This window comes from Vipera ursinii (assembly GCF_947247035.1).
Source record: "Vipera ursinii genome assembly, chromosome: 2".
NCBI classification, from domain to species: domain Eukaryota; kingdom Metazoa; phylum Chordata; class Lepidosauria; order Squamata; family Viperidae; genus Vipera; species Vipera ursinii.
In genome coordinates, this window is record NC_139513.1 from 281,152,667 (window position 1) to 281,180,065 (window position 27,399).

Consider the following 27,399-nt stretch of genomic DNA (forward strand, 5'->3'; position numbering starts at 1 on the left):
TCAAGTTATTTTCAATCCCTAGCTACCACAGTCTATCTGTAACCAGTTTTTTTCAAGTCTCCCAGCAGTGTTCTCATCACCATATTTAACTTGAGTCCGTTCACCCTGCTGTTCTTCTGCTCTTTCCTTCCACCTTTTGCACTATTCAAACTTTTTCCAGAGAGTTGGATCTTTGCATAATGTATCTAAAGTAGCCTCAACATTTATGTCTTGAGTGAGCACACTGGGTTGATTTGTTTGATGATTCATTGATTTGGTTTCCTGACTGTGCATAGAATTCTCAGGAATTTTCTCCAACATCAGATTTCAAAGGCATCAGTACTCTTCCTGTCCTGTACTAGCAGTTGTTTAGTATAGTACTTAGCTCTTCAAATTTATTATATCCCAACCTTAGTTTACCCTTCTGTTAAACTGGCATATTAATAACATTCTTCAGAGAGCTATTAAGAGAATGAAGCAAATAAGGGATGGAGAATAAATTATTTCTGTTTGTGTGTCTTGCAGTAATTATTCATTTCATTTAAATTCTCAGTTCATTTGAAACAAATAACATCTTTTTGAGAAATATTCAGATTATATGGTTGCTGTGGGAAGAATAGATACTATATTATAGAAAGCTGTAGCAGGAAATTTATTTTCAGCCAAACTAATTGGAATAAGTTTGACATATATTAAATATATATTTTACGTATTATTCTTTTGTTATTGGTTGTGTGCATCAATTTTTTATTTTATTTTTTACTCCTAGCAATCATGTAAGATGTAAAAAAAGGAACTCAAGAGTGCCTTACCTTAATTTTCTTTGGTATAAAAATGAGAGAAAGAGAAACTTGTCAGGCATGCAAGATTCTGTTATAGCCTACCTCAGTGGTGGCGAATCTATGGCACACATGCCAGAGGCGGCACTCAGAGCCCTCTCTGTGGGCACGCATGCCATTACCCCAGCCCTGCCTCCCCCTGCAGCCCCCTCCTCACCAGCAGCCCCCCTGGAGGAGAGTCGCTCCTGCATAGAGCAGCATAGCCAATGACATGGCAGTGGGGACAAGACTCCGCCTCACGCCCTGTCGCACACAGTTGATGCTGTGGAGTGTAGGTGGAGTGCGTGGCCACCATGGCGCTGCTGGGCCACCTGGGTGATCGGCGGGCTATGGAGGTGGTGAGTGGCCCTGCAGGCGGGCAGAGCAGGGGCGGACCAGGGGCGGGATGGGGGATTGGGGTTGGGTTTGGGGCACTTGTTCTCTAAAAGGTTCGCCATCACTGGCCTATCTCAAAGGATTTCTAGTATTTCTAGTAAGATCTGATTCCTGGTATATCTCAGAGAGCTGACAGCCTGAACATCTTAGCTAAAGGAAGGCCAGCCTGATCTTTGTAGCTGTGAAGCACCAAAAGCTGTAAAAAAGTTTATCCCCTACATGTTGCAAATTGTAATTTGTGCGACGATAGCAGAGTCAGAGGGCAACAGATTCTGGTCATCCCATCAGCCAGGTGACCAAGGACTCTGATGATCATATTTATATGCAATAAAAAGCCAAACTGTGTTGTGATTGTGTGTCTTTGTTCCATTTGATCTATCACATATCAAGGTTGTTACTTTAGCTGTGTAAAGAATTCAGCTAGTTTTTGATAGTGAAAAGAAAATGTTTTCTGTTACAGTTTGATGCCCTCCAGTCCTCCCAGTTCTTTTTCTTCATTTTAACTGGAATGCCAACTTTTCACAAAGCCAGATACAAATATTAACTGAAGGGGATTTGAGTGGGATTCCTTTTTTAAATTTATGTACTTAAAAACTACAGATAATAATGAACACCTATCTGCTTGCACTCTAATTAAGTGTTAGTATAATTCAGTAGTAGCACCGATGCAGGGTACAGATGCTACCAGTAGTAGCACGGATGCAGAACAAATATCTAGAGATTGATCCCAGAGAATCGCTTGGAGAAACTGTTCATCACTTACAGGGGAATATGGAATTTGGCAGGAGGCTTCTAATCTGACAGTAGCACCATTTTTTATTTTTATTACACATAATTTCATCCTCTGAGATAAATCAGAAATGCAGTAAAGGTTATAGGCATGGGGAATCTAAATATTTTGCTTACTATATATAAACTCAACCAAATCCATTAAACCTACTGTGGCTTGCAACAATTTCATGAAATCTATCTCCCACGTGATAGTTTTTCCATCCCGTTTGGTCACGTGAGGTATGGAAAAATGATAAGAGGAGATGTCAACCACTGGAGAAAAAGAAAGCAGATTGATGCCTGTCTGTTTCAAATATTCAAGAATCATTGAAGAGTGAATAGCTTTTGTGAACCATCGTTTCAATATAAGGAGTACTGGCTTTAAGATGAAGCAAAGATAGAAAAGTAAGTTGAGCGTCAGGAAGTATTTCCTAACTGTAGAAGCTGTTTAACAATGGAACAGGTTTTTCAAGGTCACTATGGAATTTCTTCTGGAAGTTTAACCCAGTATGACAGGCATGTCAAGTTTGCAACGTCGCGTGACATTGCGCAATGTATCGTGACTTTTTCCCCGTTGCCGGCAATGGGGTAGGCGCAGTTTCGGTTGGGGGCAATAGGCTGACTGTAAACTTCTGAGAGAGGGCTGTAAAGCACTGTGAGGTGGTATATAAGTCAAAGTGCTATTGCTATTGGTACCTGACTTGTTGAGAGCTGGGCGGTATTCAAGTTTAATATACTATGGTTTGTTGCAGCCAGATGTTCAGACTGGATTTGGCATTTTTGTCCACCAAGAGCAGGGGTGTCAAACTGGCGGCCCAGGGCCCAGATGCATCACACGCAGGCCACGGCCACCCCAGTTCCGCAGAGGCAAAAAATGTCATGATACCTCACGATATGTCATGTGAAGCAATCGAGTTTGACACCCATGACCTAGAGAGTACTTCCCAAGGAACTGGGATAGACAGATGTGGATGTTTAATGGTTTAAAGTTATAAGCTCTTCCAAACGTAGCTGCCTTTTGCAATTGACTGATGGTGATTTTGTCAGTGCCAATGATAACAGAATAACCGAGTTGGAAGGGGCCTTGGAGGTCTTCTAGTGCAATTCCCTGCTCAGGCAGGAAACCCTATACCATTTCAGACAAATGGCTGTCCAATCTCTTCTTAAAAACATCCAGTGTTGGAGCATTCACCACTTCTGAAGATAAGTTGATTAATAGTTCTAACTGTCAGAAAGTTAGTTCTAGGTTGCTTCTCTCCTTGATTAGTTTCCATCCATTCCTTCTTGTGCTGCCTTCACATGCTTTGGAGAATAGTTCGATACACACACTCCTTTTATTTATGGCAACCCCTGAGATATTGGAACACTGCTATCATGTTACCCCTAGTCTTTCTTTTCATTAAACTAGACATACCCAATTCCAGCAATCATTCTTTCTGTTTTAGGCTCCAGTCCCCTAATCATCTTTGTTGCTCTTCTCTGCATTCTTTCTAGACATCTTTTTTTACATTGTGGCGACCAAAACTGGATGCAGTATTCCAGGTGTGGTCTTAATCAAGGCATTATAAAGTGGTATTAACACTTCACGGGACCTTGATTCTATCCCTCTGTTAATGCAGTGTAGAACTATGTTGCCTTTTTTGTGCAGCTGCAGCACATTGCTGGCTCATACTTAAGCGATTGTCCACTAGGACTCCCAAAATCTCTCTCACAGTTACTACTATTGAACCAGATACCACCTGATGTTCAAGTGATGCCCCAGTTATTTTGGGATTGCACCCAAGGTGCCTATTATTACTGTTATAATCATATGAGAATTATTATTTATATGCCACTTGACTGCGAACAATTCTGGTTCAGAAACAACTATTATGGTACCTTACTTTCAGGACAAAATTAAATCATTCAGTTCTTAGTTGGGCAAATTACTTTTCCTCATCAACTTGCTTTTTCTTAGACTTTTAATTCTAGAAGTGGATGGTGTCACATAAAGATACCTGCTTGTTTATCTTATTTGTTTGGCTCCATTTATGAAAAACAGGGTGCACGTCTCCTACAATTAAACAAAAGTGCCACTATTTGATGGAGAGACAAATCATTTATAGTCCGTAGGCCTCTCATGCCTTTTCCCAAAAGGACTGATTAGGACGTAATAATTGGGGAAGATAGCAGGAGGAAGATGACAATTCCATTTAATTAAAGATAATTTATTTTAGTTTAACTTGGAAATGTCCCTCATGAATAAGAGCAGACTTAATAGATACATTTATTAATGGGTACTGACATCTCCTCTGACATAGAGTAAGCATTTTCTTTTCGCATTGTATTATTGTAATTTGGCACCTGATGCTCCTGTCATCCCATTTCCCTTCTCATTCAGAGTCCATCCCCCTACCTATGCAGGAAAGTTTCACCTCTACCATATATGATACGTGGCAATCAAGTCTCTGTTCATAAAATAAGCCTGAACTATAAAGATCCCATTTTCTAAGACCAATGTTGCCCATACATGTTTTCAAGATCTTTTTCCCCTAATATCTAGTTAAAATCCTTTTCTTGTACTTTGACCCTCTTCAATTAGGAATATGTTCTCTGGATACATCCATTGGAATTGGTGGCTAATAAATTTAAATAAATACACAAACAAATAAGTACTATTTGAAAGCACAGTAAATATTTCAAGAGAACTTTTGTATCTTTTTTGCTCTAAGAAAAAAAACCACACTTAGCTCCTTCCAGCTATCTTCAGAAGACTATCTTCTGGATTCTTCCTCCTATATTGCTCTCCTTTGGACATGTTTCAGACTATTGATATTCTTCTTTCATTGTAGTATCCAAAATTGTACTCAATCCTTCAGTGAGTTTTCATTGAAAATATTATGTCTCCACTTTGTGGAGGAATAAAGCAGATACAGTGATATTTTTATTCCCTTTCCACCATCCAGTTGTCTCACAAATCCCATTTTTTTGCAGTAAAACTATTCAAGGGAATTATACAAATAAATAATATTGACTCATACTCTGGTAATTTCTGCCCTACATTCAAGGTGTAGTAATGATGATAATGTTGGAAGGGACCTTGGAGGTCATCTAATCTAACCCTCTGCTCAGGCAGGAAACCCTATACCAGGGGTAGGCAACCTTGGCTCTTTTATGACTCGTGGACTTCAACTCCCAGAATTCCTGAGCCAGCCATGCTGAGGGGAAAGGGAGAGGTTTCCATGCTTAGCCATGTTGGCTCAGGAATTCTGGGAGTTGAAGTCCACGAGTCATAAAAGAGCCAAGGTTGCCTACCTCTGCCCTATACCATTTCAGACAAATGGCTGTCCAGTCTCTTCTTAAACACTTCCAGTGTTGGAGCATTCACCACTTCTGGAGGCAGGTTGTTCCACTGATAAATTTCTCTTTAGTTCTAGGTTGCTTCTATCTTTGGTTAGTTTCCATCCGTTGCTTCTTGTCCTGCCTTCAGGTGCTTTGGAGAATAGCTTGACTCCCTCTTCTTTGTGGCAACCCCTGAGATGATTAACTTTTACCTTTAGAGAAGAAGGGTGTAAATAGAATTTCAGCAGTCACATCTCTATTTAGTGACATTTTATTCTAGCCTCTCCTGATAAAATGCTGTTTTATGTGCCTTACAGTTTATAAAATTCAATATTTGTAAAACATAGAGGAAACTCAGCAGGGAGCTCCTGGAGGGTTACTTCGCAGAAACGGATAAAAGCCAATTAATTAAGGGTATCTTTTTAAAAATTAATTTGATCCACATTGTACTAGTACTAATGACCAAATTTCTCCTCAAGAAATAGTGGGCGTTCTGATGAAGAGGTGAAGAACAGAAAGAGTGTGGGCAGATGTCTGATATCTTTTTTTAAAAAATTTGTATTTGTAAACAGAATATGGACATTGAAAAACAAAAATACTCTGAAAAAATCTGGCTAAGAAAAATTCCACATAGCTGATACAAAATGAAAGGAAAGCACAAGTCTTGCTTTATTTTCCTTCCCCCCCCCACCCCGTCTACTTCCTCTACCCTTTGTAAAAAATGCTAGCTTAAATTAAATTTAAATTCAAATTTGCATATGGCAGCCAACTTCACATTTCTGCCAAATTACACCTATGTTGTTTGTCATCACATTTATTTCTGTTTTCTGTCATTCTTCCTCTGCACCCCTTCCGTTCTCCAAAAACTGAAGTTCTGAGCCCTTTACTAAGTCAAACTAAGTTGCACTCTTGCCAGAATCAAAATGGTTTAATGCGTTGTTGTCCCTTTAAAGACTATATTTTATTTGATATAAAGCTGGGGTGACTTTGGGTCAGTCATTCTCTTAGCCCAATCCACCTCTCAGGGTGGTGGTTGTGGGGAAAATAGGAGGAGGAAGAAGGAGGATATATGTTCGCCACTTTGTGTTATCTATAATAAATAACAGAGGCAGGAAACAAACAAATATTTCTTCTGCACATTCTCCTTCTTACTCTTTCCTGTGCTTTGAATAACGCTGCTGACTCTGAAAAGGATCAGTTATGTAAATACGCTCTCCTATTTATTTTGTGATCCTGTTTATTTTCCTTCCTCATGCTTATGAAATCAAAACTAGATCTGAACCTGTTTTGCTTTGTGCCATCTAGTATAGCATTATTTGTGCACTATATGTACTTCTCTCTCTCTCTCTCTCTCTCTCTCTCTCTCACACACACACACACACACACACACACACACACACACACACCCTGATACATAAATATGAAACTTGCTAGAGCTATGATCTAGCACGAAATTTTCCCAACCCCTCAATTTTGGTCCAACACAAGCTATAAATTTAAAGAAGAAAAAGTAATAAAGTGCCCAGCAATATTGCTTTGGAAACCACGAGTAGGAGTTTTTATCATCAGACTTTCCTTTTAGCTTCAAAAACTAAATCTATACTCCATGTGCTTCAGGTTTTTCTGCCCTGCATTTTAATATTACTTTGTGGGGAACCATTATCCTCATTCTATCAAAATGTACGGGATAGGGTGGGCAAGTAGAATTACCCCTTTGTGAGATACCATTCTTAATCCTTTTCCTGGACACCCCAGAAGCAAAATTTCAAATTTGGATATGGGCTTATTTCGATTGCAATGCATTTCATATGTGGCTCATGTTGAACTGTTTGATTTGCTTTGGCTAATGCACAAGATACCACCCCATGCAAGAAGGTAGAGGTCCCTTATCCGGAAAGATTATTTATAAATGTAAGCTTGTTCAAAATCTAACTTCCAGACATATCCATTAATATGTATCATAACTGTTCTAGCAGGTAGTTCTCACTTACCAACCACATTGAGCCCAGATTTTTGGTCGTAGGTTATTGTGGTTGTTAAGCAGCTCACCATATGATCCGACTCGATATAACCATTATTCAACAGTCATAAAGTGAGTCATTGCAGTTGTTAAGTAAACCACATATTCATTAAGTGAATACTTTCTCTTGAATGGGTTTTGTTTTTTTTTAACCAGAGGCCTGCAAAAAAGTTGCAAAACACAATGTGTTTGCGGGATGCTGCAACCAATCATAAATGCAGGCTGAAATACAATCATGTGACCATTGGTATGGGTTTGTAGGAGTTGTAACTTAGAAGAGGGATCAGAAGTAACTTTTTGTGGGTCCACTGTAACTTCAGACAGTTGTTAAATGAGGATTATAGTATGATTTTGTTCAGTTCATGCCCTAAAAGGCCAAGGACCAGATTCTCTGAAGAGTGTCCAGGCCCAACATGGCTTACTTACGGATTGCCATAAGTGAATGAATGAATTTTTATGTTTGTTTGTGCCATAAGCACTGTACAGTATGTTTGATTTTTAATCATCAGATTGAAGCTTTGACCGTTGGTTGTCCTTAAGTGGTCTAAACACAAATACTAGATATTGTTGCCTCTCTGTATTATTCCAATTAAGATATTTACGGAAATTGACAGTGGTTCAATTGCAGGTAATCAAAAGGAAAAACTCTGGCCCCGGTGTATATTATCTTAATTATTCTTAATAACAATATGGTTTGAACTAGTTTGTAACCCTGACAGTGGGTTAAACCATACTGTAGGCCAGAGGTCCCCAACCTTTCGGGCGTTAGTGACTGGTTCTGTGGAGAGAGGTTTTTCCATGGACTGAAGGATGCATGGTTTTGTGTGTGCTTCCTGCATCCCGCGGATGGGGCTTTGCTTGTTTGTGCAGATCGGTTGCTGGCATGCCACGGCCTGGTACTGGTCCACGGACTAGGGGTTGGGGACCCCTATTGTAGGCGGAATAGGTCGATAACTTACCAGGCCAAGGAGGTGCATTTGCATTCGGTGATTATAGTATGGTGCTTGTGATACAATGTCCATTTTATAATAAGACTCAGCAAGGATGTTAATCAGTTTGGCTGGTGGTCAGGTTTAAATATTAAAATTACTAAAAATTAAAATTGGCATCCATTCTGAGTATGATCAATCACAACTGATTTAAGACCTTTCTTGTCACAGTTGTTAAGTGAATCACTGCAGTTGTTAAATTAGTAACATGGTTGTTAAGTGAATCTGTCTTCTCCCTTGACTTTATTTATCAAAAGGTGTTCACATGAACTCGGGAAACTGTCATAAATATATTCCCACATAACCAAGGGAATGCTGCAACACTCATAAGTGCGAAAAGCAGTCCTGCCACTTTTTCCAGTGCTGTTGTAACTTCGAACAGTCACTCAATGAACTGTTGCAAGTCGAAGAGTACCTGAATAACGTTCTGTGTCTATTATGCCTGATCGTTAACCATGCTGGTTAGAGCTTTCGAAAATTGCAAAGGACTCAGTTTTGGAATCTCACTTTTAAACTATGGTTCCTTCAAAGCAGTCAGGATTAGACTGTGACACAATGTGAAGAGGGACCATAATTAGTTTAAAGGATTGAAACAGATCCTGTACAATTTCAAAAATACATTCTGATGATTGTGGTTTTGGGGGTAGTGGTACAAAAATAACGTATTAACAGAAGAAAAAATGAATAGATGCTATGCAGGTCCAATTTTCATTATTACTGTAGTGGAATGAACATTACTGCACAAAGATGACATCATGCTGTATTTAATTCTTTTTTAATTTCGCTGACCTTTTTTTAACTTTGGGCGTTCACAAAATGTAGAATTTAGCTGTTCCATCTGGAAAATATTTTAAGTTGACTTGATCTGTGGAGTTAAGATATAATGTACAGTGGGGTAAGAAAAAAACCCGAGACTGCTAATGCTTAGGGTATGTTTAGAATCCGACTGTTGTTTGTGTAGAAGTGAATGGTGATAGAACTGCGACTAATAGCAAGGGGCAGATATGTGGTGTGTTCTCCAGCTATGCTTGTCACCTCGGAAGGAGATTTGGTTTTTAAAAAATCCAGCATTTTGAAGGTAAGGAAGACTCTGTCCATTCCTGCCTAATTACAGGCTGCCCTCAACTTACAGCCGCTCATTTTGTGACCGTTGAAAGTTACAACAGCACTGAAAGAAATGAGCTATGACTGTTTTTCACACTTACGACAGTTGCAGCCTCCCCAGGGTCACATGATCAAAATTCTGATGCTTGGTAACTGATTCATGTTTAAGAGGGTTGCAGTGTCCTGGGGTCATCTTTTACAACCTTCTGACAAGCAAAGACAATGGGGAAGACAGATTCACTTAACAACCGTGTTACTAACTTGATTGCAGTGATCCACTTAACAGCTGTGGCAAGAAAGGTCTTAAAATGGGGCAAAACTCACTTAAATGTCTCGCTTATGTCTGAGCTCAAATGTAGTCCTAAGACAAGGACTACCTGTTCCTTGATATAAAATAGACAACACTAGGGTAGCATCTTGATCTTTTTTATCCCTTTTATCTCTTCTAAGTAAACTCCGAACCATCTCTGTGTAAAGCAGGGGTGTCAGACTCAATTTCATTGAGGGCTGCATCAGCATTGTGGTTGCCCTCAGGGGGCTGGGTGGGTATGGCCTGCGTGGGCGTGGCCTACTGGGTGGGCGTGGCTAGAGTGCATATGGCCTACTGGGTGGGCGTGGCCAGCTCTACATCATTCGCATCAAGGGTGCCTATGGGGGCCTGGGCAGGAGTGGGACAGATCTGAGGGTCTCTGGCGGGAGGAGGGTCTCTGGGCCAGGGTCAAGGCAGCGGGGGCCGTTCCCTCACTCTTTCCAGGATGGCTTCGCGGGCCGCATAAAACAGCTTCGCGGGCCGGATCTGGCCCCCAGGCCTTGTGTTTGACATGTCTGGTATAAAGAATTTCCATAAAGATATTTTGAACACCATAACCTTTCTTCCCATAAGGAACTTGTATTATTTTGGGCGGGCTAATTTTCTTTCTTTCTTTTTTTTTCTTTTTTTTTCCAGAAGAGAGACTGATAAACTGGAAGGACAAACTGAAAATTAAATAATCCTCCCCACACAGAAACACACGCTTTCCCTTCTTAGCACAAAATCCTTCTTGGGGGAAAAAAATACATTGCAATTAGAAAAAAAACAGAGTGCACGCCACCACAGCAAGCCCCTCCCCACCCTTGTGTTCATCCTTACACCTTCCTTCATTGTCAGCGGTGCTAAACAACCCTTTTCATTAACCTCCCGTGATCTTTAACCTCTCGTTAAAACCTCCAGGGTTTCCTCTCTGCCAGTGACTGACTCCGTTTGGTCTCGTTGACTTACAGGTGGTTACTATAGCTATGTACACTTGTTTTCCATGGTGCACGGTGCACTCAGCCTCTCAGCGGGACCTGCAATTTCATACCTCTCGTGGGGCAGGGGGAGTTTGCATGTGCTTTTCTGTTCCGCAGCTCATATGGTATCAATTACTATTTGATGGCAACGCCAGGCCTTAGGCCTTTTGCATGTTTGTCCTGTGAGAAAGATCTGGAAGAGCCGACATATGGCTTTGATTGCTGCAATTGCAGGTTGATAGAATAAACGCAGGGTGAGGTGGGTGGGTTTTCCTTCCGGCCCTTTCCACTCTGGGCTGGTAATGTGCTTCACTTGTGGTGCTGGTCTTTTCATCATCTTCCTCCCTCCCCTTCCACCAACTCCCACCCCGTGCATACCTCTGTTCTTCCCCTACGTCCAAATCACCAACAGCAACATGTGGCCCAAATTAGGCATGTGCATTTCTTTCTTTCTTCCTTTTTTTTTTTTTTGAAAGGATCGGTCCAGGAAATGGTGAATCTGCTTCTAACACAGACTTGACTTTTCACTGCAATTTAGAGAGGTTTATCCCTTCAAGATCAAAATGGTGTTTTCAGAACCAAGTAGGAGGGTAGCACAATAATATCATGGCTTCCTTTTAGAAGGTTGGTGCTGCGGCTCATACAATACCGTCATTTCTTTAAGACTAGAGGATGCTTATGATTATTCGCGCTCAGCAGGGGAGGCATACTGGGGAGGACCAGAGACTAACATAAAAGCAAGGGATTCTACAGGGAAGACAAACCCTTTTGAACATTGCTGATGGATGAGCTTTGATTCTCCAGCATTAGGGCTATGCTCTAAGCCTCTTTTTTCGCTTGTATTGCTGCAGCCAGAGACATAAAATCGTTGCTTACAATTTGATCTGTTTTCTAAAAAAATTCTGCAGGAAACTAGGAATTCAACTTAGCTGAAAAATGTAGGCAGCATCCCTCTGTAAGTATTTCTTATTGATTTCACTAGAAATTTCCCACATGGGCAGAAGGTTATTATTACATTCCTTGAAACTTGGTTTGAGTCTTCCTTCAAACTGACTAAAGTCAGTGCTCAGATCCAGATATGTTAGGATTGCAACTTCTAGAATTCACAGTTAGTGTAGCAAAAGGTTCAACATTATCTGGATATTTCTTGGAATGCCTAGTTGAGGAAGATTGTTGAAAATAAATCACAGCTTGTGATAAACATTATCAGACAAATTTAGGAACGAGACACTTTTTAGTTTAATGGAAATATAAAATTAATATCATATTGTAATTTCTGAGCTCTTATGGTACCTCAAAATTGGACAATAATTATCACTCCAAAAATAGATGGATTTCATGGAAGTTCAAAATTCAGATTGCACTTAAGAATTTTAATTTGCCTCATACACTATGTTTGGAAAAAAGGAAGGAAGGAATTGGCACTGTTGCACAAAAAAAGGAATAAAACATTATTCAAACGTTTGCAAAAATGCAAATTATATATTTGGTTAAGTGACTGTCTAGAGATCTGAAGTTATTAAGGCAAGAGGGGTTAAAATAATCAAAGGGATATAAATAGCAATGTAGGTAGCAAAACACCAACATTTCTTGAAAAAAAACCCTAGTCTTTTATTAGGGTAATTTGCATATAAATTGCATGTAAATACTTTGTATATATTTATTTTATTTCAACAATTTGAACCAAAATTCTCACCAAGCTAGTGTTAATTCTTTTTTGTAGGTATTGATAGAGTAATATACCCCTATTTCAGAAAAGGTATTCTATCCCTATGAGAAAGAAGGACACATCTTAAAAGTCAACGGACACCTGCTCACTTAAAAAACTCCCATATTAATAAATAATAAATTGTCTACAAGCTGCCCAGGTGGAAAGCATAATCATTTAATAAGTAAGTAATGCATTGCTGTGTGTTCTCACGATTTCTAGGATTCCAGTCTGTAATACACATTCTTTTCTAGAGACTTAAGCTGTCTCCAACTTGGTGCCCCTGGTTTCTTGGGAACCTTTTGGCTCTTAGAGGTGGATGCTGAAGCATTCCCTCCAAATTTCTCTCTTCATTTCTTTTTAGGATCTGCTAAATCTCTGTTGTTTGGAGATTTTCTTGCACAAATTTGGGATTCCAATGAACATTCATACCCCTTTTTTATCTTCAGTAGTTTCTTGTTATTTCGGTTGATGTTTTTCCTCATCCTCTGAAGTTCTCTGCTTATGATGCAATGGCAGTTTTGTGTTGAATCCCATATTTTTAAAAAAAAAATCACAAAAGAGTTGTTGCGCAAATAGTACTGTTCTTCCAGCGGACTGGAAAATCATTACATTTGCTTTTCAGTGAGAAATAATAAGTGTTCTTTCTTGACATCTTTATTTTGAGACTTGCCTATATAATAGCCAGGAGAAAGTCTCTACTCTAGAGTTTTGTTTTCATCTTTAGGTTTCTTAATGGCATATTTATTTAAATACATTTCAAAATTGCTGTCGTATTTTACATGTTTTACATATTTTATTTTTCTGCCTGGCAGTATGATTTCCAGTGTATGTATATGCCCAAAGGCTTGCTTTTTTTCTTTGTAGTATCTTGCATAATTGCCAGCCAATTAGAGGGGAAAGAGGGTTTAACTGGTATGGTTTGATTTTTAATTTTCAGAACATTTGCCAAGAATTAAAAGGACTTATCAGGCTTTTGCTTCCTTGCTGAATACAGAAGATTGGAGTGAAGATCTCTGGCTGATGACCAGATTTTGCTTGCAAATTCTTTTTTTATGTCAACTGCTAAAATTCATATAAGAAATCATATCTCCATCTCAAACCACCATTCCTTGGAAAATATCCAAATCTTCCTCTACATCCAGTTTGCAGTTTCAGTTAGGATAGATCAATAAGCTATTCGAGCTTGCCGGCCTGGACTGAGGGTTTGGGTTTTTAGTTTTTAATTTTCGGGGCTATTTAATTTAATTCTATTTTAACTTTGTATATTGTATTGTTTTAATTGCCCTGTAAACCGCCCTGAGTCCTTCGGGAAATGGGCGGTATATAAATCCAAATAATAATAGATAGATAGATAGATAGATAGATAGATAGATAGATAGATAGATAGATAGATAGAGATAGATAGATAATATCCACTTTGGCAAGAGGTTTTCAGTCTATTGCCCAAGCCTAGAGTATATCCACTCCATGTAAAATTGTTTTTGATAATAGGAAGGTCCATTTTAATGTATTGAATTTTGTCCCATCCATAATATTTTGGAGAGTTTATATAATATCTTAAAGCTCTTATGGTTCTTATCCCCTGTTCTCCTTAAATAGCCAACACCATTTCCTTCAAGAGCTACCAAGCATGAGTTCTACAAAATATCAAAAATATAGGGGGAAAAATTCATCATTTACCTGAGTTAAGGATTTTAACCAGAAATATTTGCGTACCTCCAATCCACTTTTTGATCTCTTGCTATTGGTTACTGATGTTTTATTGCTTCTCCTGGCACGCATCTCTTTGATGGCTGAGCAGATGTGTCAGATCTCTGCATGCTTGTGGAGGAATACCTTACTCAGGTGAGTAGAAGTGAATGCTGCAATTCTTAAAAAAACCCTTCCAAGTACATGTATTTTATATATATGGATAATTGCACTGCATAGCATAGTTTGAAGCCAGGGTCAGATTTTTTTAATATGGTTCATTTTATCGGACTTCTAAGGTTTACAGTGGGTAGAATGATGTAGCACTGAGTTGTGAAAGTGAGCTGGCTGTGAAAGTGAGCTGATTGGTTTTCTTTGGAGATATCTGGGTTGGGCTGGGGAACCATTGCTTATTTATTTGCCTTCTAACTGGTTTTGAGGGTTTTTTTCTCCTGAAGATGAGCAGGGAAATCTTGCCATGTTTTGGGACAGTTTGCTACTGAGTTTTCCGGGTGTGGTTTTGCAGGGTTTTAGAATAAAAAATTACAGGCATGTCACATGCAAGAAGGTTTGAGGTTATTACACTGCTTGCAAGTATGTATGTATACATTGGCTCCGCTTTCTTCCTTCTGCTTTTATCACGTCCGTTGTACCTTCTGGACTAAGGTACATTGGTAAAAAAAATATTTTCTCAGTATTCTGCAGCTGAGAGAGGGGAAGATGTGCCCCAGTCTGGTTTACGGTGCAAGTGAGGACCTAACTGTTTATTCTGATATTTAGACTTAAAATCCAGAGCCAAGTTATATGCTTTTGATGCTTTCAGTGCTCCTCTCTTAGTATTCGTTCTTTGCTATTCTGTTTTTTTTTACATTGTGTTTGCTTGTTTATTTATTCAATTTATATGAATACCTAACACCATTACCAGCATTACAAAAATTAAAATACTAAGGAGCCAATAAATTTCAAACCCAAATCACTAATTCAGCCAAGAAGTAGGTCCCAGGACTGGCACAGAATCAGGTCTTTAGGGCCTTATAAACAGTCAACAGATTCAAGGTTATTTCCAGAGGGAGAATATTCCACAAGGTGGGATTATGACCATAAGGTACATCTAGTAGGCCTCACCAACTGGCATTCTTTGGTCAATGGGACCTGAAATAGATGCATCCTGCCTGACCAGATCAGAAGGGTAGAAACAACTGGGTAGAGAGAATCCCTCAGGTATCATAATCATAAGCTACAAAGAGCTTTAAAGGTGACAACCAGCACCTTGATTTCAACCAGGTGCACATCTGGCAACCAGTGCAGTATCCCAAATAGGGGTCCATTTATTATCCATGCTGTGGCATTGTGCGTCAGTTGAAGCTTCCAAAGGCTCTCCGAGAACAGCTCCATATAATGTGCATTGCAGTAATCCAGATGAGAACTCGCAAGGACAGGAGTGAAGTGAGCAGATTGTGCCTGTCCCAGAGCCAACACAACTGGCACACAAATTGAAGGTGTGCAAAGGTCTACCTAGCTGTAGGTGCCACCTGCTCTTTAAGCTGGAGCCTAGGTCTGTGAGCATCCTGAGATTACATTTCAGTTCTGTCAGAGGCAGTGTCATTTGAAAATTGATTTATACCCAAAATGTTTAGGAGTGAAAGTGGGAGATATTTTCCTGTTTGTCATGAAGTCTTAAGACATTATATTATTCTTTATATCTCAGATTGACTAATCCAGACATGTCAAACACAAGGCCCGGGGGCCAGATCCGGCCCGCGAAGTGGTTTCATGTGGCCCGCGAAGCCACCCTGGAAACAGTGAGGGAACGGCCCCTACTGCCTTGGCCCTGGCCCAGAGACCCTCCTTCTGCCAGGGACCCTCAGATCTGTCCCACTCCTGCCCAGGCCCCCTTAGGCACCCTTGATGCGAACGATGTAGAGCTGGCCATGCCCACCCAGTACGCCATACGCACTCTAGCCACGCCCACCAGTAGGCCACGCCCACCCAGTCCATACCCACCCGGCCCCCTGAGGGCAACCGCAATGCTGATGCGGCCCTCAATGAAATTGAGTTTGACACCCCTGGACTAATCTATTGGTAGATGGTCCAATGTGCTCTTAATAAAGGCACAAATGCCAAAGTTGTTTTATTCTCGAACTGGATAGCTGTAACCACCCCCACCTCCTTCTCCTCCTCCTCTTCTTCCTCTTTCTCAGAAGAAAGTTCCACTAACTTTAGTGAGATTGCTTCTGTGTAAATGGAGTTAAGTAAGCAGTCCTATGGTAAAGGATTAGTAACAACTTTGCCGTCCTTTCCTCAGTTTTAACGTTGGCAAAGTATAAATAGCTAATTTTCCCAGGAAGTCAATCCTTATTGAAGAATTGATTCCAATAGGACAAAAAAAACTATTTGGAAAACACATTAGGTGATGGTTTCTTTCTACAACAGGAAGATATTCTTCCAAAGAGTAAGAGACATTCCTTCCCCTAACACAAGCAAAACAAAAAGAAAATTGTTTGTTTTTTTTAAATACATATCTCTGTCTTAAGAGCAGCTTAAGAGAATCCTTTCAACATTTGTTCAAGCAGAATTTTTTTGCAAACTGGCTGACGTCTTCCTTTTTTTAAAAAAAATACTATATTCTTTCCTTCAAAACAAGTGGCTTTCCGAATGTTGTAAAATGAGTATCTGCACATTTAGATTAACTAGACTAAGTTAAATGAAATTAATTTTTTAAAAGATTAAAAATAGGTAATATACATATTGGAACAATTATTCACACAAACAGATGCTACGAAAATAGTGTAGAAACTTCATTCATATTCAACAGTCTTTTTGTGTATCATTTAGTTTTATATCCCAACTTTATATTTCATTGTGATAGGTCTGCTTTGTCCCTTCATTGCACGCCTTCCTTCCGGACACCTCTGTGTAACATTCTGAGCATTTGAACTGTCCATAAACATTTTATCATCTCTCGTTGTAATATATGGCAACTACACTTGTTATAGTCCCATAGCTTTGATAGTTTGGTACCCTATATTTATCTTAAGTTTTATTTTCTTCTTTTTCCTTAACGGTGGGACAGCCACAGTTGCTTCAAATCTGTATTTGTAATTTAATTTGATTGTGGACTTTCTGTAATAATTGCCCTAACAAACTTATTTTAACTTCACAAGAGGGTAACAGTAAAAACAGGACATTTAAATATACTTCCCAGATGTGTATGTGCATACATATAAGTAGTAAAAATTATATACTCTATATTTAAGTGCCATTTTTGAGGTTGTAGTTTGTCTTGTTTTGAGCGAATTTCAAAACATGCTGTTATTTTTGCAATTACTGTGACCTGACAAATATGTTTTCACCAACCAGTAATCAAGAATTCATTAATTGTGCTGTATGATTGCTCATATTAATGAATATTTTGAATTGAAAGCCAAACTGGAATTTGCATTATGCTCATCTGAAAATATTCAAAAGCATATTCTTGTTGAAGTACTATTTACAAAGTGAATTCTTTGAAGCATAGTTTCAAATGGATGCTAGCATATGGAAGTGAGTAGGCAATAAAATTGCTCTAGGAATAGAGATTAGAGCTGGAATGTACCAGGGTGTAAATAATGTGAAATCATTTGTTTAAGAACCTCATTCTGTTTGTAAATAGGTCATGAAAGGGGACGTTTTAAGAAATATTTTCTGTGTAATGTATTTTGGTCAAAGATGGTAGAAAATAACAACATCCTTATTCAGACGTAATGGTAACATCAAACAAGGCTAACTTTTTCATAGTTGATCACATGGATGGTCTTCCCATGCCTCGGAACACTCTAGAAATAAACTTGTTTAGTAGTACTATAGAAAGACCTCTCATTGCATGCTCATACAATTTACCATTGTTTACTACTAAACTTTGATCTGGTATTATGATAGAATCTGGGGATTGTTCTTCCTACGTTACATGCTGAACATTTTTCATTTTGTCCAGAATTTTTTTTTCATTTTAAAAAAAATCTTATTTTCCAAAAGACAGAGAACATAATTGACTTTGTGTTTAACCATTGTTTCTACGGCAAGGCTGTATACTGTCGCCCTGCCTATTTAACTTATATGCAGAGCACATCATGAGAAAGGCAGGGCTAGATGAATCAAAATTTGGAATTAAGATTGCCGGAAGAAATATCAACAACCTAAGATACGCAGATGATACCACTCTAATGGCAGAAAGTGAAGAAGAACTAAAGAGCCTCTTGTTGCAGGTGAAGAAGGAGAGTGCAAAACTTGGGTTGAAACTTAACATTAAGAAAACCAAGATCATGGCATCTGGCCCTCTCAATTCCTGGCAAATAGATGGGGAAGAAATGGAGGTAGTGACAGATTTTATTTTCCTGGGCTCCAAGATCACTGCAGATGGGGACTGTAGCCAAGAAATTAAAAGACGCTTGCTCCTGGGGAGGAAAGCCATGGCAAATCTAGACAGCACACTAAAAAGCAGAGACATCACCCTGTCAACAAAAGTGCGTATAGTCAAGGCTATGGTCTTCCCAGTTGCAACGTATGGCAGTGAAAGTTGGACCATAAGAAAGGCTGAGCGCCAAAGAATTGAGGCCTTTGAACTGTGGTGCTGGAGAAGACTCCTGCGAGTCCCTTGGACCGCAAGGCGATCAAACCGGTCAGTCCTAGAGGAGATCAATCCTGACTGCTCTTTAGAAGGCCAGATCCTGAAGCTAAAACTCAAGTACTTTGGCCACCTAATGAGAAGGAAGGACTCACTGGAGAAGAGCCTAATGCTGGGAAAGATCGAGGGCAATAGAAGAAGGGGACGACAGAGAATGAGGTGGCTGGATGGAGTCACTGAAGCAGTAGGCGTGAGCTTAAATGGACTCCAGAAGATGGTAGAGGACAGGAAGGCCTGGAGGAATGTTGTCCATAGGGTCGCGATGGGTCGGACACGACTTCGCAGCTAACAACAACAACAACAAATTGTTTCTACGGTGCATCTCTTAGCATCTTTGGACCCTTGGAACCAGACAGTATTTTATATTTTAGAAACAGTAAGTTTGCAACTTTTATGTTTACATGAGGGCACACTTGGGTTGTCACAGCAATGTTTCTTATGGCAGGTGCATTATAATTTTTTGTTTTGGCTTCAATTGCTTCTGTAGAAGTAACTTTTCTAGGCGATCAATCAAGCAGTCTTAAAACTGTTGGATAAAAATCATAACATCCTGGTTTCCATGTCTCCTACTATAAGAAAATTGAATACTTGTAAATTTGATCATCATGGTCATGATGCTAAGAGTAAGTCCCCTAAGATTCATTTGGACCATTACACCAGGAGATAAAAAATTATATGGCAGAGGCATAGGTTGTATTCCACTGCTACTTTGACTATGTATGTATAGATCATTATCAGTCATTTCTGTTGATTGATTGATTGATTGATTGATGTTTGCCCAAGTCCAGATCAACTCTGGGTAACTTCACAACATATAATTCAGATAGATCTTATTTATGTTTTGCAATTTAGTCAGATCACCGTCCATTTCTTTGGTTTGCTTTAGGAAACAATTTCCTCCAATTCAAGGTGCTTCCTTTTGGTCTATCTGCTGTACTCACAAAATGGAGAAATAGTAGTCAACCTATATCTTCAACGCGCCTTTTTTTTATCTTACTGAGTGCTACCAGCTGCCCATATTCTGCCCAGTTGCATTCCAGTGTGCTCAAAATTTCTTGCTCATCTCATCGCACATTGCTGGCCTCATATTTCTTGAGTACTCCTACCAAAAGACAAAATTTTGAGGGTCATTTCTAGAGTGTCCTGCAGCTTTTTAGTTGACATGATTGCATTGATGGCAGCTATACGGTATGTAGAACTAAAGCTAAAAGCTTCCCCAAGTTGACCTCAGTTTCTGTTTTCATGCATAATTAAAATAGTAGTTTTCTTGGAATAATTTGGATTGCTATTATCTTCATCTGGAATTTAATGGCCTGTAGTCAGACTTAAAGCCACATCTAAGTATCAATCGGAATAGACTATGTACCTTTTTGACAAATAACTATGCCACCCTGTTGTGCCTTGAGCAGACAGTACCTAGATTATTGGGTCCACCTCTGGGCATCTCATTGAAAAAGTGAAAGGTAGAATAAGAAGGAAAAATCTTTAGGGAGTAGCTGGAGGTGTTGGCTATGTTTGACTGGGAGGACAGAAGACTTTGGGGAAACATGAAAATTATCTTCAAATATCTGAAGAGATATCATATAGGGACACAATTGTCCAAAGTTGCTCCGAAGAAAAGCTTATTTTACAAGGAAGTAACTTTCAGCTACATTTTTTTTCCAGTATAATGAGCAGCCCTTTATGGGTGCTGAAAAGTTAAAAGAAAACCTTTGTAGTTTTTTTCATACCACAGCTAGTGGTGCTATTGGAATTTTATCCATAGTACAAAATCCTATAATCTGGTCCTCTGATCTTGTTTTCTTGCAGACGTTTCATTACCCAAGCTAGGTAACATCATCAGTCACTGATGATGTTACCCAGTTTGGGTAATGAAACGTCTTCAAGAAAACAAGCAAGCTCAGAGAGCACCAAAGACCTGTCATGTCAACCCTGAGCTACAAAAATTTTCCTTTATTAGATCCTTGGGCTAGAATTTGCTAAGTGATGCAGTTGCAAAGCATAACATCACATGACTGTATCACTTATGTGAATCATGAAGCTGGAAGAAGTGGGAGTTCCAGGCAAAGAGTGCTGGGGTGGGGGAATGTGCTGGTGCAGCAGGGGGCAGGCGTCATCAGTGGGCTGCCAAGGGCTATGAGTGGGCGCTAGAGACATGGTACTGCCAATGAGGTCCTTCTGCAGACAGATGTACAGGCTATGGAGTGTATATGGATGGGAGGGGTCTATGGAGTACAAGATTCCTGAGATCTTGTATTCTATAATGGGGCTTTTCAGGAGAAAAAGCAGTGTGAGTGGCTTATTGGATTGAATTCCAACCATCCCTGCTGGCTTCCCCATTGACTTGTGGGAAGCCAGCAGGGAAGATTGGAATTGGTCATTATCTGACTGCAGGATGCTACAGCTGTTGTAAGTGGAAGCCTGTTGCAAAAGGTCCAAATTGCAATCAGATGACCATGGGAGTTCCACATGATGGCCAGTGGTTAATAATGTGTCGTAACTTTGAATGGTTGTTGATTGAATGGTCATACCTTAGCACTACCTGTAAAGGAGTTTGCTTGCATGCAGGTACAAATCAAGCACATATCCCAATCAAATCCAAATCGGGAAAATCTATAAGTTTAACCTACAACTATAAATTCACGATTTTAAATCTGATATTCTGGTTAATAGTCAGGAAACGGGAATGTAACATAATCAGGTGATTTTGCTTTATAATATAGAAAAGAGTCCATGGCAGACTGTGCCCAGTAAAAATGGTTCTGTGGATTGAAATCATTCTGTCTGAAATAGACCATATAATTTATGATGGACAGATTCTCCCAGGAAAAGATGGAATATTTTTAGATCTGCATTTCTAGGTTGCAAACCCCAATTATGAGAAACTTCCAAGAATTTGGAGAGAATTTTTTTACTGAAGTTATTTCCTTCATATCCCAGAAGTACTGAATGTTCTCTTATGGGCAGTTAACTATTAGAACACAGGCATTTATAATAATTTTTGTTATTTCAGATTCCCATGATACCACATTCGAACAACTTCTACCCATTATGCAAAATAATCAGGTATATTTTTGTCCAGTGCTTCTTTTTGATTTCCACCAACCTCATAAACCATCTCCATATGTATGTAGAGAAAAGATTCACATATTCTTCTCCCTCGTACAACCTTTTTCTATATTCGGGAAACTTTTATAAGTGAGAATATGGAAAACACAGAGACTTTCTGCCAGTACAACTGTGATATTCCAGATTTTTTTTTTCATTTCATTCTTCATAACATACCGCTCTGAAGGCCAATCCCCACAACCCTCTTAACTGGATTCTGTTCAGGCTGGACTTCAACAACCCTTGTCCTCTATTGCACCCTACAAAGAAGACTAAGACAGACAAACACAGGTCCAGGATAAATAGCTATAAGAGGAGCTTTTCATTGCTCAGTGTACTGTGTGTGTGTGTGTGTGTGTGTGTGAGAGAGAGAGAGAGAGAGAGAGAGAGAGAGAATGAGAATGAGAATGAAGGCAAATATACATGTCCCAGTATAATGTTGCAGGATCAGAACCATGCAATCTGATGTTCAGTCATCAGAACCAGAAGTTTAGTCTTCTGAGCTTTCAGACTCAGGGAACTTGTCTCTACCAGATTGTGTGTGTGTATTTATCCATGCTATCCCCAAACACAAAGCAAAGGAATTAGAAGAAAGAGTTTTCATTGTTCTAATAGGTTGGGAGGTGCACATGGGTGCACGTGCACGATATTTTATGTTGAGAAACAGTGTTCAGCTATCCAGTCTCTCATTCATTTGGAATGTGAAGTGATTGCTACTGCTTGCCACATCAATCCCTAAAGGAGCCATTAACCTAAATGTGACTTTTCTTTGTTATTCTCCGGTGGAGTGTATTGAATGAGAAAGCAAACTTCCCAATTCCAGATGGCACAGCCTAAGACCAGAAAATAGCCCAGCCAGGTCTATCGCAGAAGCACGGCCTTTCTTTGTGCTCCTGATGTGCTCCTGATGCTCAGGGATACTTTAACTAGACCCTGAATTCACTCACATTTTCTCCTAGATTAGTTTGCAAACCACAACTTTTTTAAAAAATGCAGGCCTGCCCATTCAGCCAGGTCCTTCCATCCAATTAAAAATATCTTTCGGTTTGATGTGAATCCAGAAAATGGGTTATAGAAATGAGATGGATTACAGGGTTATACTGCTCTTAGCCTATGTGGATATATCTGCAAGTGGTTAATTATGATAGAAGCACTTCTGGTTCTTTAAAAAAAAGGCTGAATTGTCCTTTGGGCTCTGCATATAATAAAATTGCTTAATAAATAATTAACAAAAACATAATGGACAGAGCATTAAAGATGACATCACCATTTACCATTTTCCCACCCTTGGACTCTATGCATCAGCTTTTTCTCTAAAACACAGTTATTTCAAATACTTCCCCCAAAAGCCTTTTAACTTACTTCGGTATAATAATTATGATTAGGGCTATAACAGTGCTTTCTATCCAAGCATTAAAATATGGTGAGAACATTTATGCAAGAATATACACTGAAGCATAGTATCTTTTTTATGGTCATCAGTCATTATTTTTAGGATCTCTCTCCTTGGTTGTAGCATTTATTCTCTGAAGCAAACTATTGTCCTATTTATATGATGTATATTTGTATTCTCCTTTCCCCCTCTGGTTTGTAGTTGTAATTATTTTTCCCATTCACTTTGCTGTAACCTGTCAATATCCAAATAAGACCGTGGCTAGTTTGTGATCTGCTTGCTTGCTTCAGAATGGAGGGAGGAAGGTCCATTTTCATCAAGATAATGAGAATGTTTTGGTTTTCCTGACCATCTGGAATTGGACAGAAACATTAAATATACAAATATCTGTGTATATATAAAGTCAACAAATGCAAAAAAAAAACAAAAACCAACAACCCATGAACACTGAAGTGTCCAGGCACTTGCAAGAAATCAAAGTTTTTAAATAGAAAGTTTGTTTTCACCCCTGGAAAGAATTTATTAGTAAACAAATGTTAAGTAAATTAAGTTTTGGCATATTTACTAAGTTTACTATACTCACAAACATGCGGAGCAGTAAAAAAGAGGTGCCCCAACTCCCCAAATGCAGGCACACTGCTTTGGTGGTCTTGTGCTGATCTGGATTTTTACTAGTTATTTTGAGCTTCTCAAAAAATGAGGAGGTTTAGTATCCTGGGATATGTTTAGAACTTTCAGTGCTTTTGAGTCATGCTTTTGAAATTCCATTTCTAGTCTTAGGAACAAAGGAATGTTTTGTTGCTTTCTTTCATTGTTCTGTTAATGTTTGAACTCTACTTCCATATAATAGAGCAATTTAAAGGCTTTTTTAAAATTTCATTCATGATATTACAATTCTTCCAGATATAATGTATGCCTTATTTTATTGTCTGAAAGATATGATACTATACAACAATATTTTTTTCTTCCCAAGTTTAGCATAGATATTGACATATATGCTGTCTGATGTAAAGATAGTCCCTGCGTTAGAACGGGTTGCTTAGTAACTGAAATTACAGCAACCCCCCCTCCCCAAAGATACTTATGGCCCGGTTTTGAAGTTCCAATGGCTGCCCCCCCCCGCAGTCACATGATCACATTTTGAGCACTTGGCATTGGGCCTGCATTTACAGCTGTTTGCAGCCTCCTACAGTCAGATGAACATGATTAACATTTTCGCTGAAAACCAATATTTATTTCTGGTTTCTGGCAAAAACACTCCACAGTGAGCAATGGATTTCCTTAGTGACCGCCACAAAAACAGGTCATAAAAACTGGCAGGCTTCATCACAGCCATACGTTGAGGACTAACTGCATATGTATCTCTCCTATCAGCTCCTATTTTATTTCCTACGGCTTGTTTCATGTTTTCTGCCAGAAATCCTCATCCCTGAGGTGATGAATTTATGGGTTGAAACTAAGAAAGTATTAGCAGATACAAAGTTCTGCAGTGACAAGGCATTTGGGGAGTAAATTGCATTTGCGTTCTGCTATTAATATGGTTAGAAAGGCCTGCATGATTGTGTCTTCCATGGGATAATAATATTTCTCTGTTCAAAATAATATAATCAAGAAGACACATTCTGATCTAGTTTTTTGTTCTCTCTTGCATACCAGTTATTCATCATGTGCGATTTCATTCTTCATTTTAAAAGAGTAAGAGACTAAATTCAAATTTGCATTCATTTGTAGTACAGACTAAATTCAAGTTAGTTATAATAATCATATAAGACCCACTGTTTGGGTTTTTAAATCAAGTATGATATATAGATCAATTCAGATTTCCAGGGCTAGATAGATTTCATTTCAGGAATGGAAGAAATTGTCTGTTGAATAGATGCAGCCTAACCTAAGCACTTCATTTTTTCCCCCAATCTACCATATTTCATTTTGGAACGGTGTGCTAGGGCATGCAATAATATCAAACTTCAGAATGTATGTCTTCTCATTTCCCTGAGGTCAGCATCTCCCTTGGCTTCAAGAGCTTCAAGTCCCAAGAGAAAGCATGTTCAAGAAAGTGCTTCCACAGCTTTTTTTCACATTGGAAAACAGAGGCAGTAAAGGATAATACAGGGGATGAAAATGTGTAACAGATTGAAAAAAATATACGACCAGCGTTTCCTGCCTCCTTGCAACAATGAAAATAAACGGGATTCAGCCAATGTGGTATAATAGGGTATCAGACTAGGACCAGAGATACTCAGGAAGATTCAGTTCCATTGTCAACCACAGACACTCACTAGGTACTAGGGCCAAGCTATGTCTAAAGTTCCTTGAGAAAACTGGAGGCCATAAAACAGATTGTTCATAAAATTTAGTGGTTCTCTGTTAACAGTGTGCTGATGATATACCTTTTCATCTCAAATCTGATATTCCATATTTCCTAAGGGTCCCAAATATCTCTTGTGTTTCCCATGAGGATCATGATTCCATCTATGCTTTTTTCCAAAAAAAAAAAATTCTTAAGAAAATAACTGAATAAAAAGCTGGCATGCCACGGTAAAATTGTGAGCCTTTAATGTCTTACTTAGTAGATTTTTTTAAAACCACAAAACTGCTATTTAGATGACAGAAAACATCCTGAGTGATAAGTTCTCCTTCTCTTTTGTGAATATATCTTTGGATTTATATTGGATGGGAATACTAGGGTGGGCCTTTTAAGTCTATACTCGCAGCATCTGAATTCATTGCAAAGGGCAGCCAGGTGTGGGATCCCTTAATATGAGAGGTTTTCATGGAGAAAATTTTAGTCATTTTATTATGTACTAGACCAGGGATAGGCAACCTTGGCTCTTTTATGACTCGTGGACTTCAACTCCCAGAATTCCTAAGCCAGCCCTGCTGAGGGGAAAGGGAGAGGTTTCCATATTGAGCCATGCTGGCTCAGGAATTCTGGGAGATGAAGTCCACGAGTCATAAAAGAGCCAAGGTTGCCTATCCCTGTACTAGACAAACCATGACCTTGTTGGTTCATTGTTTCAAAGACATTTCTTGACCTAAAAAAGAAACAGAATGACCACAGGCAGGCAAAAATAGTGGGAGCGGAGGAGACTTCTGACTTCTTGCCATCTTCCCCATTGACTTTCCTTGTGGGAATCTGGCAGGGCACATTGGAAATGATGATCACGTGATCTTGGAGACGGCAGCGCAGTGATGCAGAAAAGGCCATAACTTCGTGAAATTTGGGTCCCACAGTAGTCCTGGGTTCCAGATTTTGGACTCATTCTTTAAGATAATCCATCTGAGTTACATTTTCAAAAATTGTTTCCCTATGATGCACTGTTCTGTCCAATTGAAGGTTATAAAAGGAGAGTTTCAGTAGTAGAGTCATTATTTGCTAAAGTAGGCTTTAACTACAGCAATATACTAATAAGGAGAATCAAACAGTGGAGCTGTATGATTCTCTATTGGTGTATTGTTTTTTTTATTGGACCTACTGTTCTTTCATTCTCCTTTTATCTGTAGCTGCTTTAAGGCTGCATGTATGTTTAACACATTTTAAAATCCCAGTTCTTGGAAAGATATTAGTGCATTTAACTTTTTGGTCTTGTTCTTTCTGTCCATAGGTTTATGCCCCTTCTGCAAGCACTGCCGATTACAATCGGGATTCACCCGGCTATCCATCCTCAAAACCAGCAGCCAGCACTTTTCCTAGTTCTTTCTTCATGCAAGGTAGGATGTTGTCATAGAAGGGATTTTCTGATGCATGTCCTTAAGGGTCAGTGGACAGGACACTGAAGTCCTGAGCTCAGTTCTTTGTTTACAGAGTTTCCTGCCAGATGGACATTTCCAGGCAATCTTGATTTCTCTTTCAAAGCTAAGGGTTACATAGTAGCATGCCAGACAGATAAAGGACAATCAAGGCCACAAGACGTATTGCAGATTGAAAGGGATCTTTTAATAAACATTTTGTACGGTCAGTTTTGCTGCCAAATACTAATTTACAATATGCAACATTGCTTACTTTGTTGCTATTCCAAATATTTATGGAAGCGAACATACTGAAATGAAATAATAGTATTAGTGCCACTTTGAATTCACACAGAGAGAGACTCCTACATAGAGAATGTGCTTGTGATTTGATGCAAAAATAAATTGCTGGGCACCTGGGACAAAATGGAGCTGTTCC

At 39.1% G+C, this 27,399-nt stretch overlaps 1 protein-coding gene across 12 annotated transcripts in view; it reads left to right on the forward strand.

Annotated features, from left to right (window-relative positions):
• Window positions 1-27,399, forward strand: part of TCF4 (transcription factor 4) — a 404,113-nt gene that overhangs the window by 319,196 nt on the left and 57,518 nt on the right. For 7 of the 12 annotated variants that reach the window (XM_083355584.1, XM_083355583.1, XM_083355580.1 and 4 more), the window contains 2 exons: window positions 21,744-21,796; window positions 26,837-26,942. In XM_083355584.1, the coding sequence (XP_083211710.1) occupies window positions 21,744-21,796; window positions 26,837-26,942 (159 nt within the window). The remainder of the gene's footprint in view (window positions 1-21,743; window positions 21,797-26,836; window positions 26,943-27,399) is intronic. The other 5 variants (XM_083355581.1, XM_083355582.1, XM_083355576.1 and 2 more) reach the window with 1 other exon arrangement.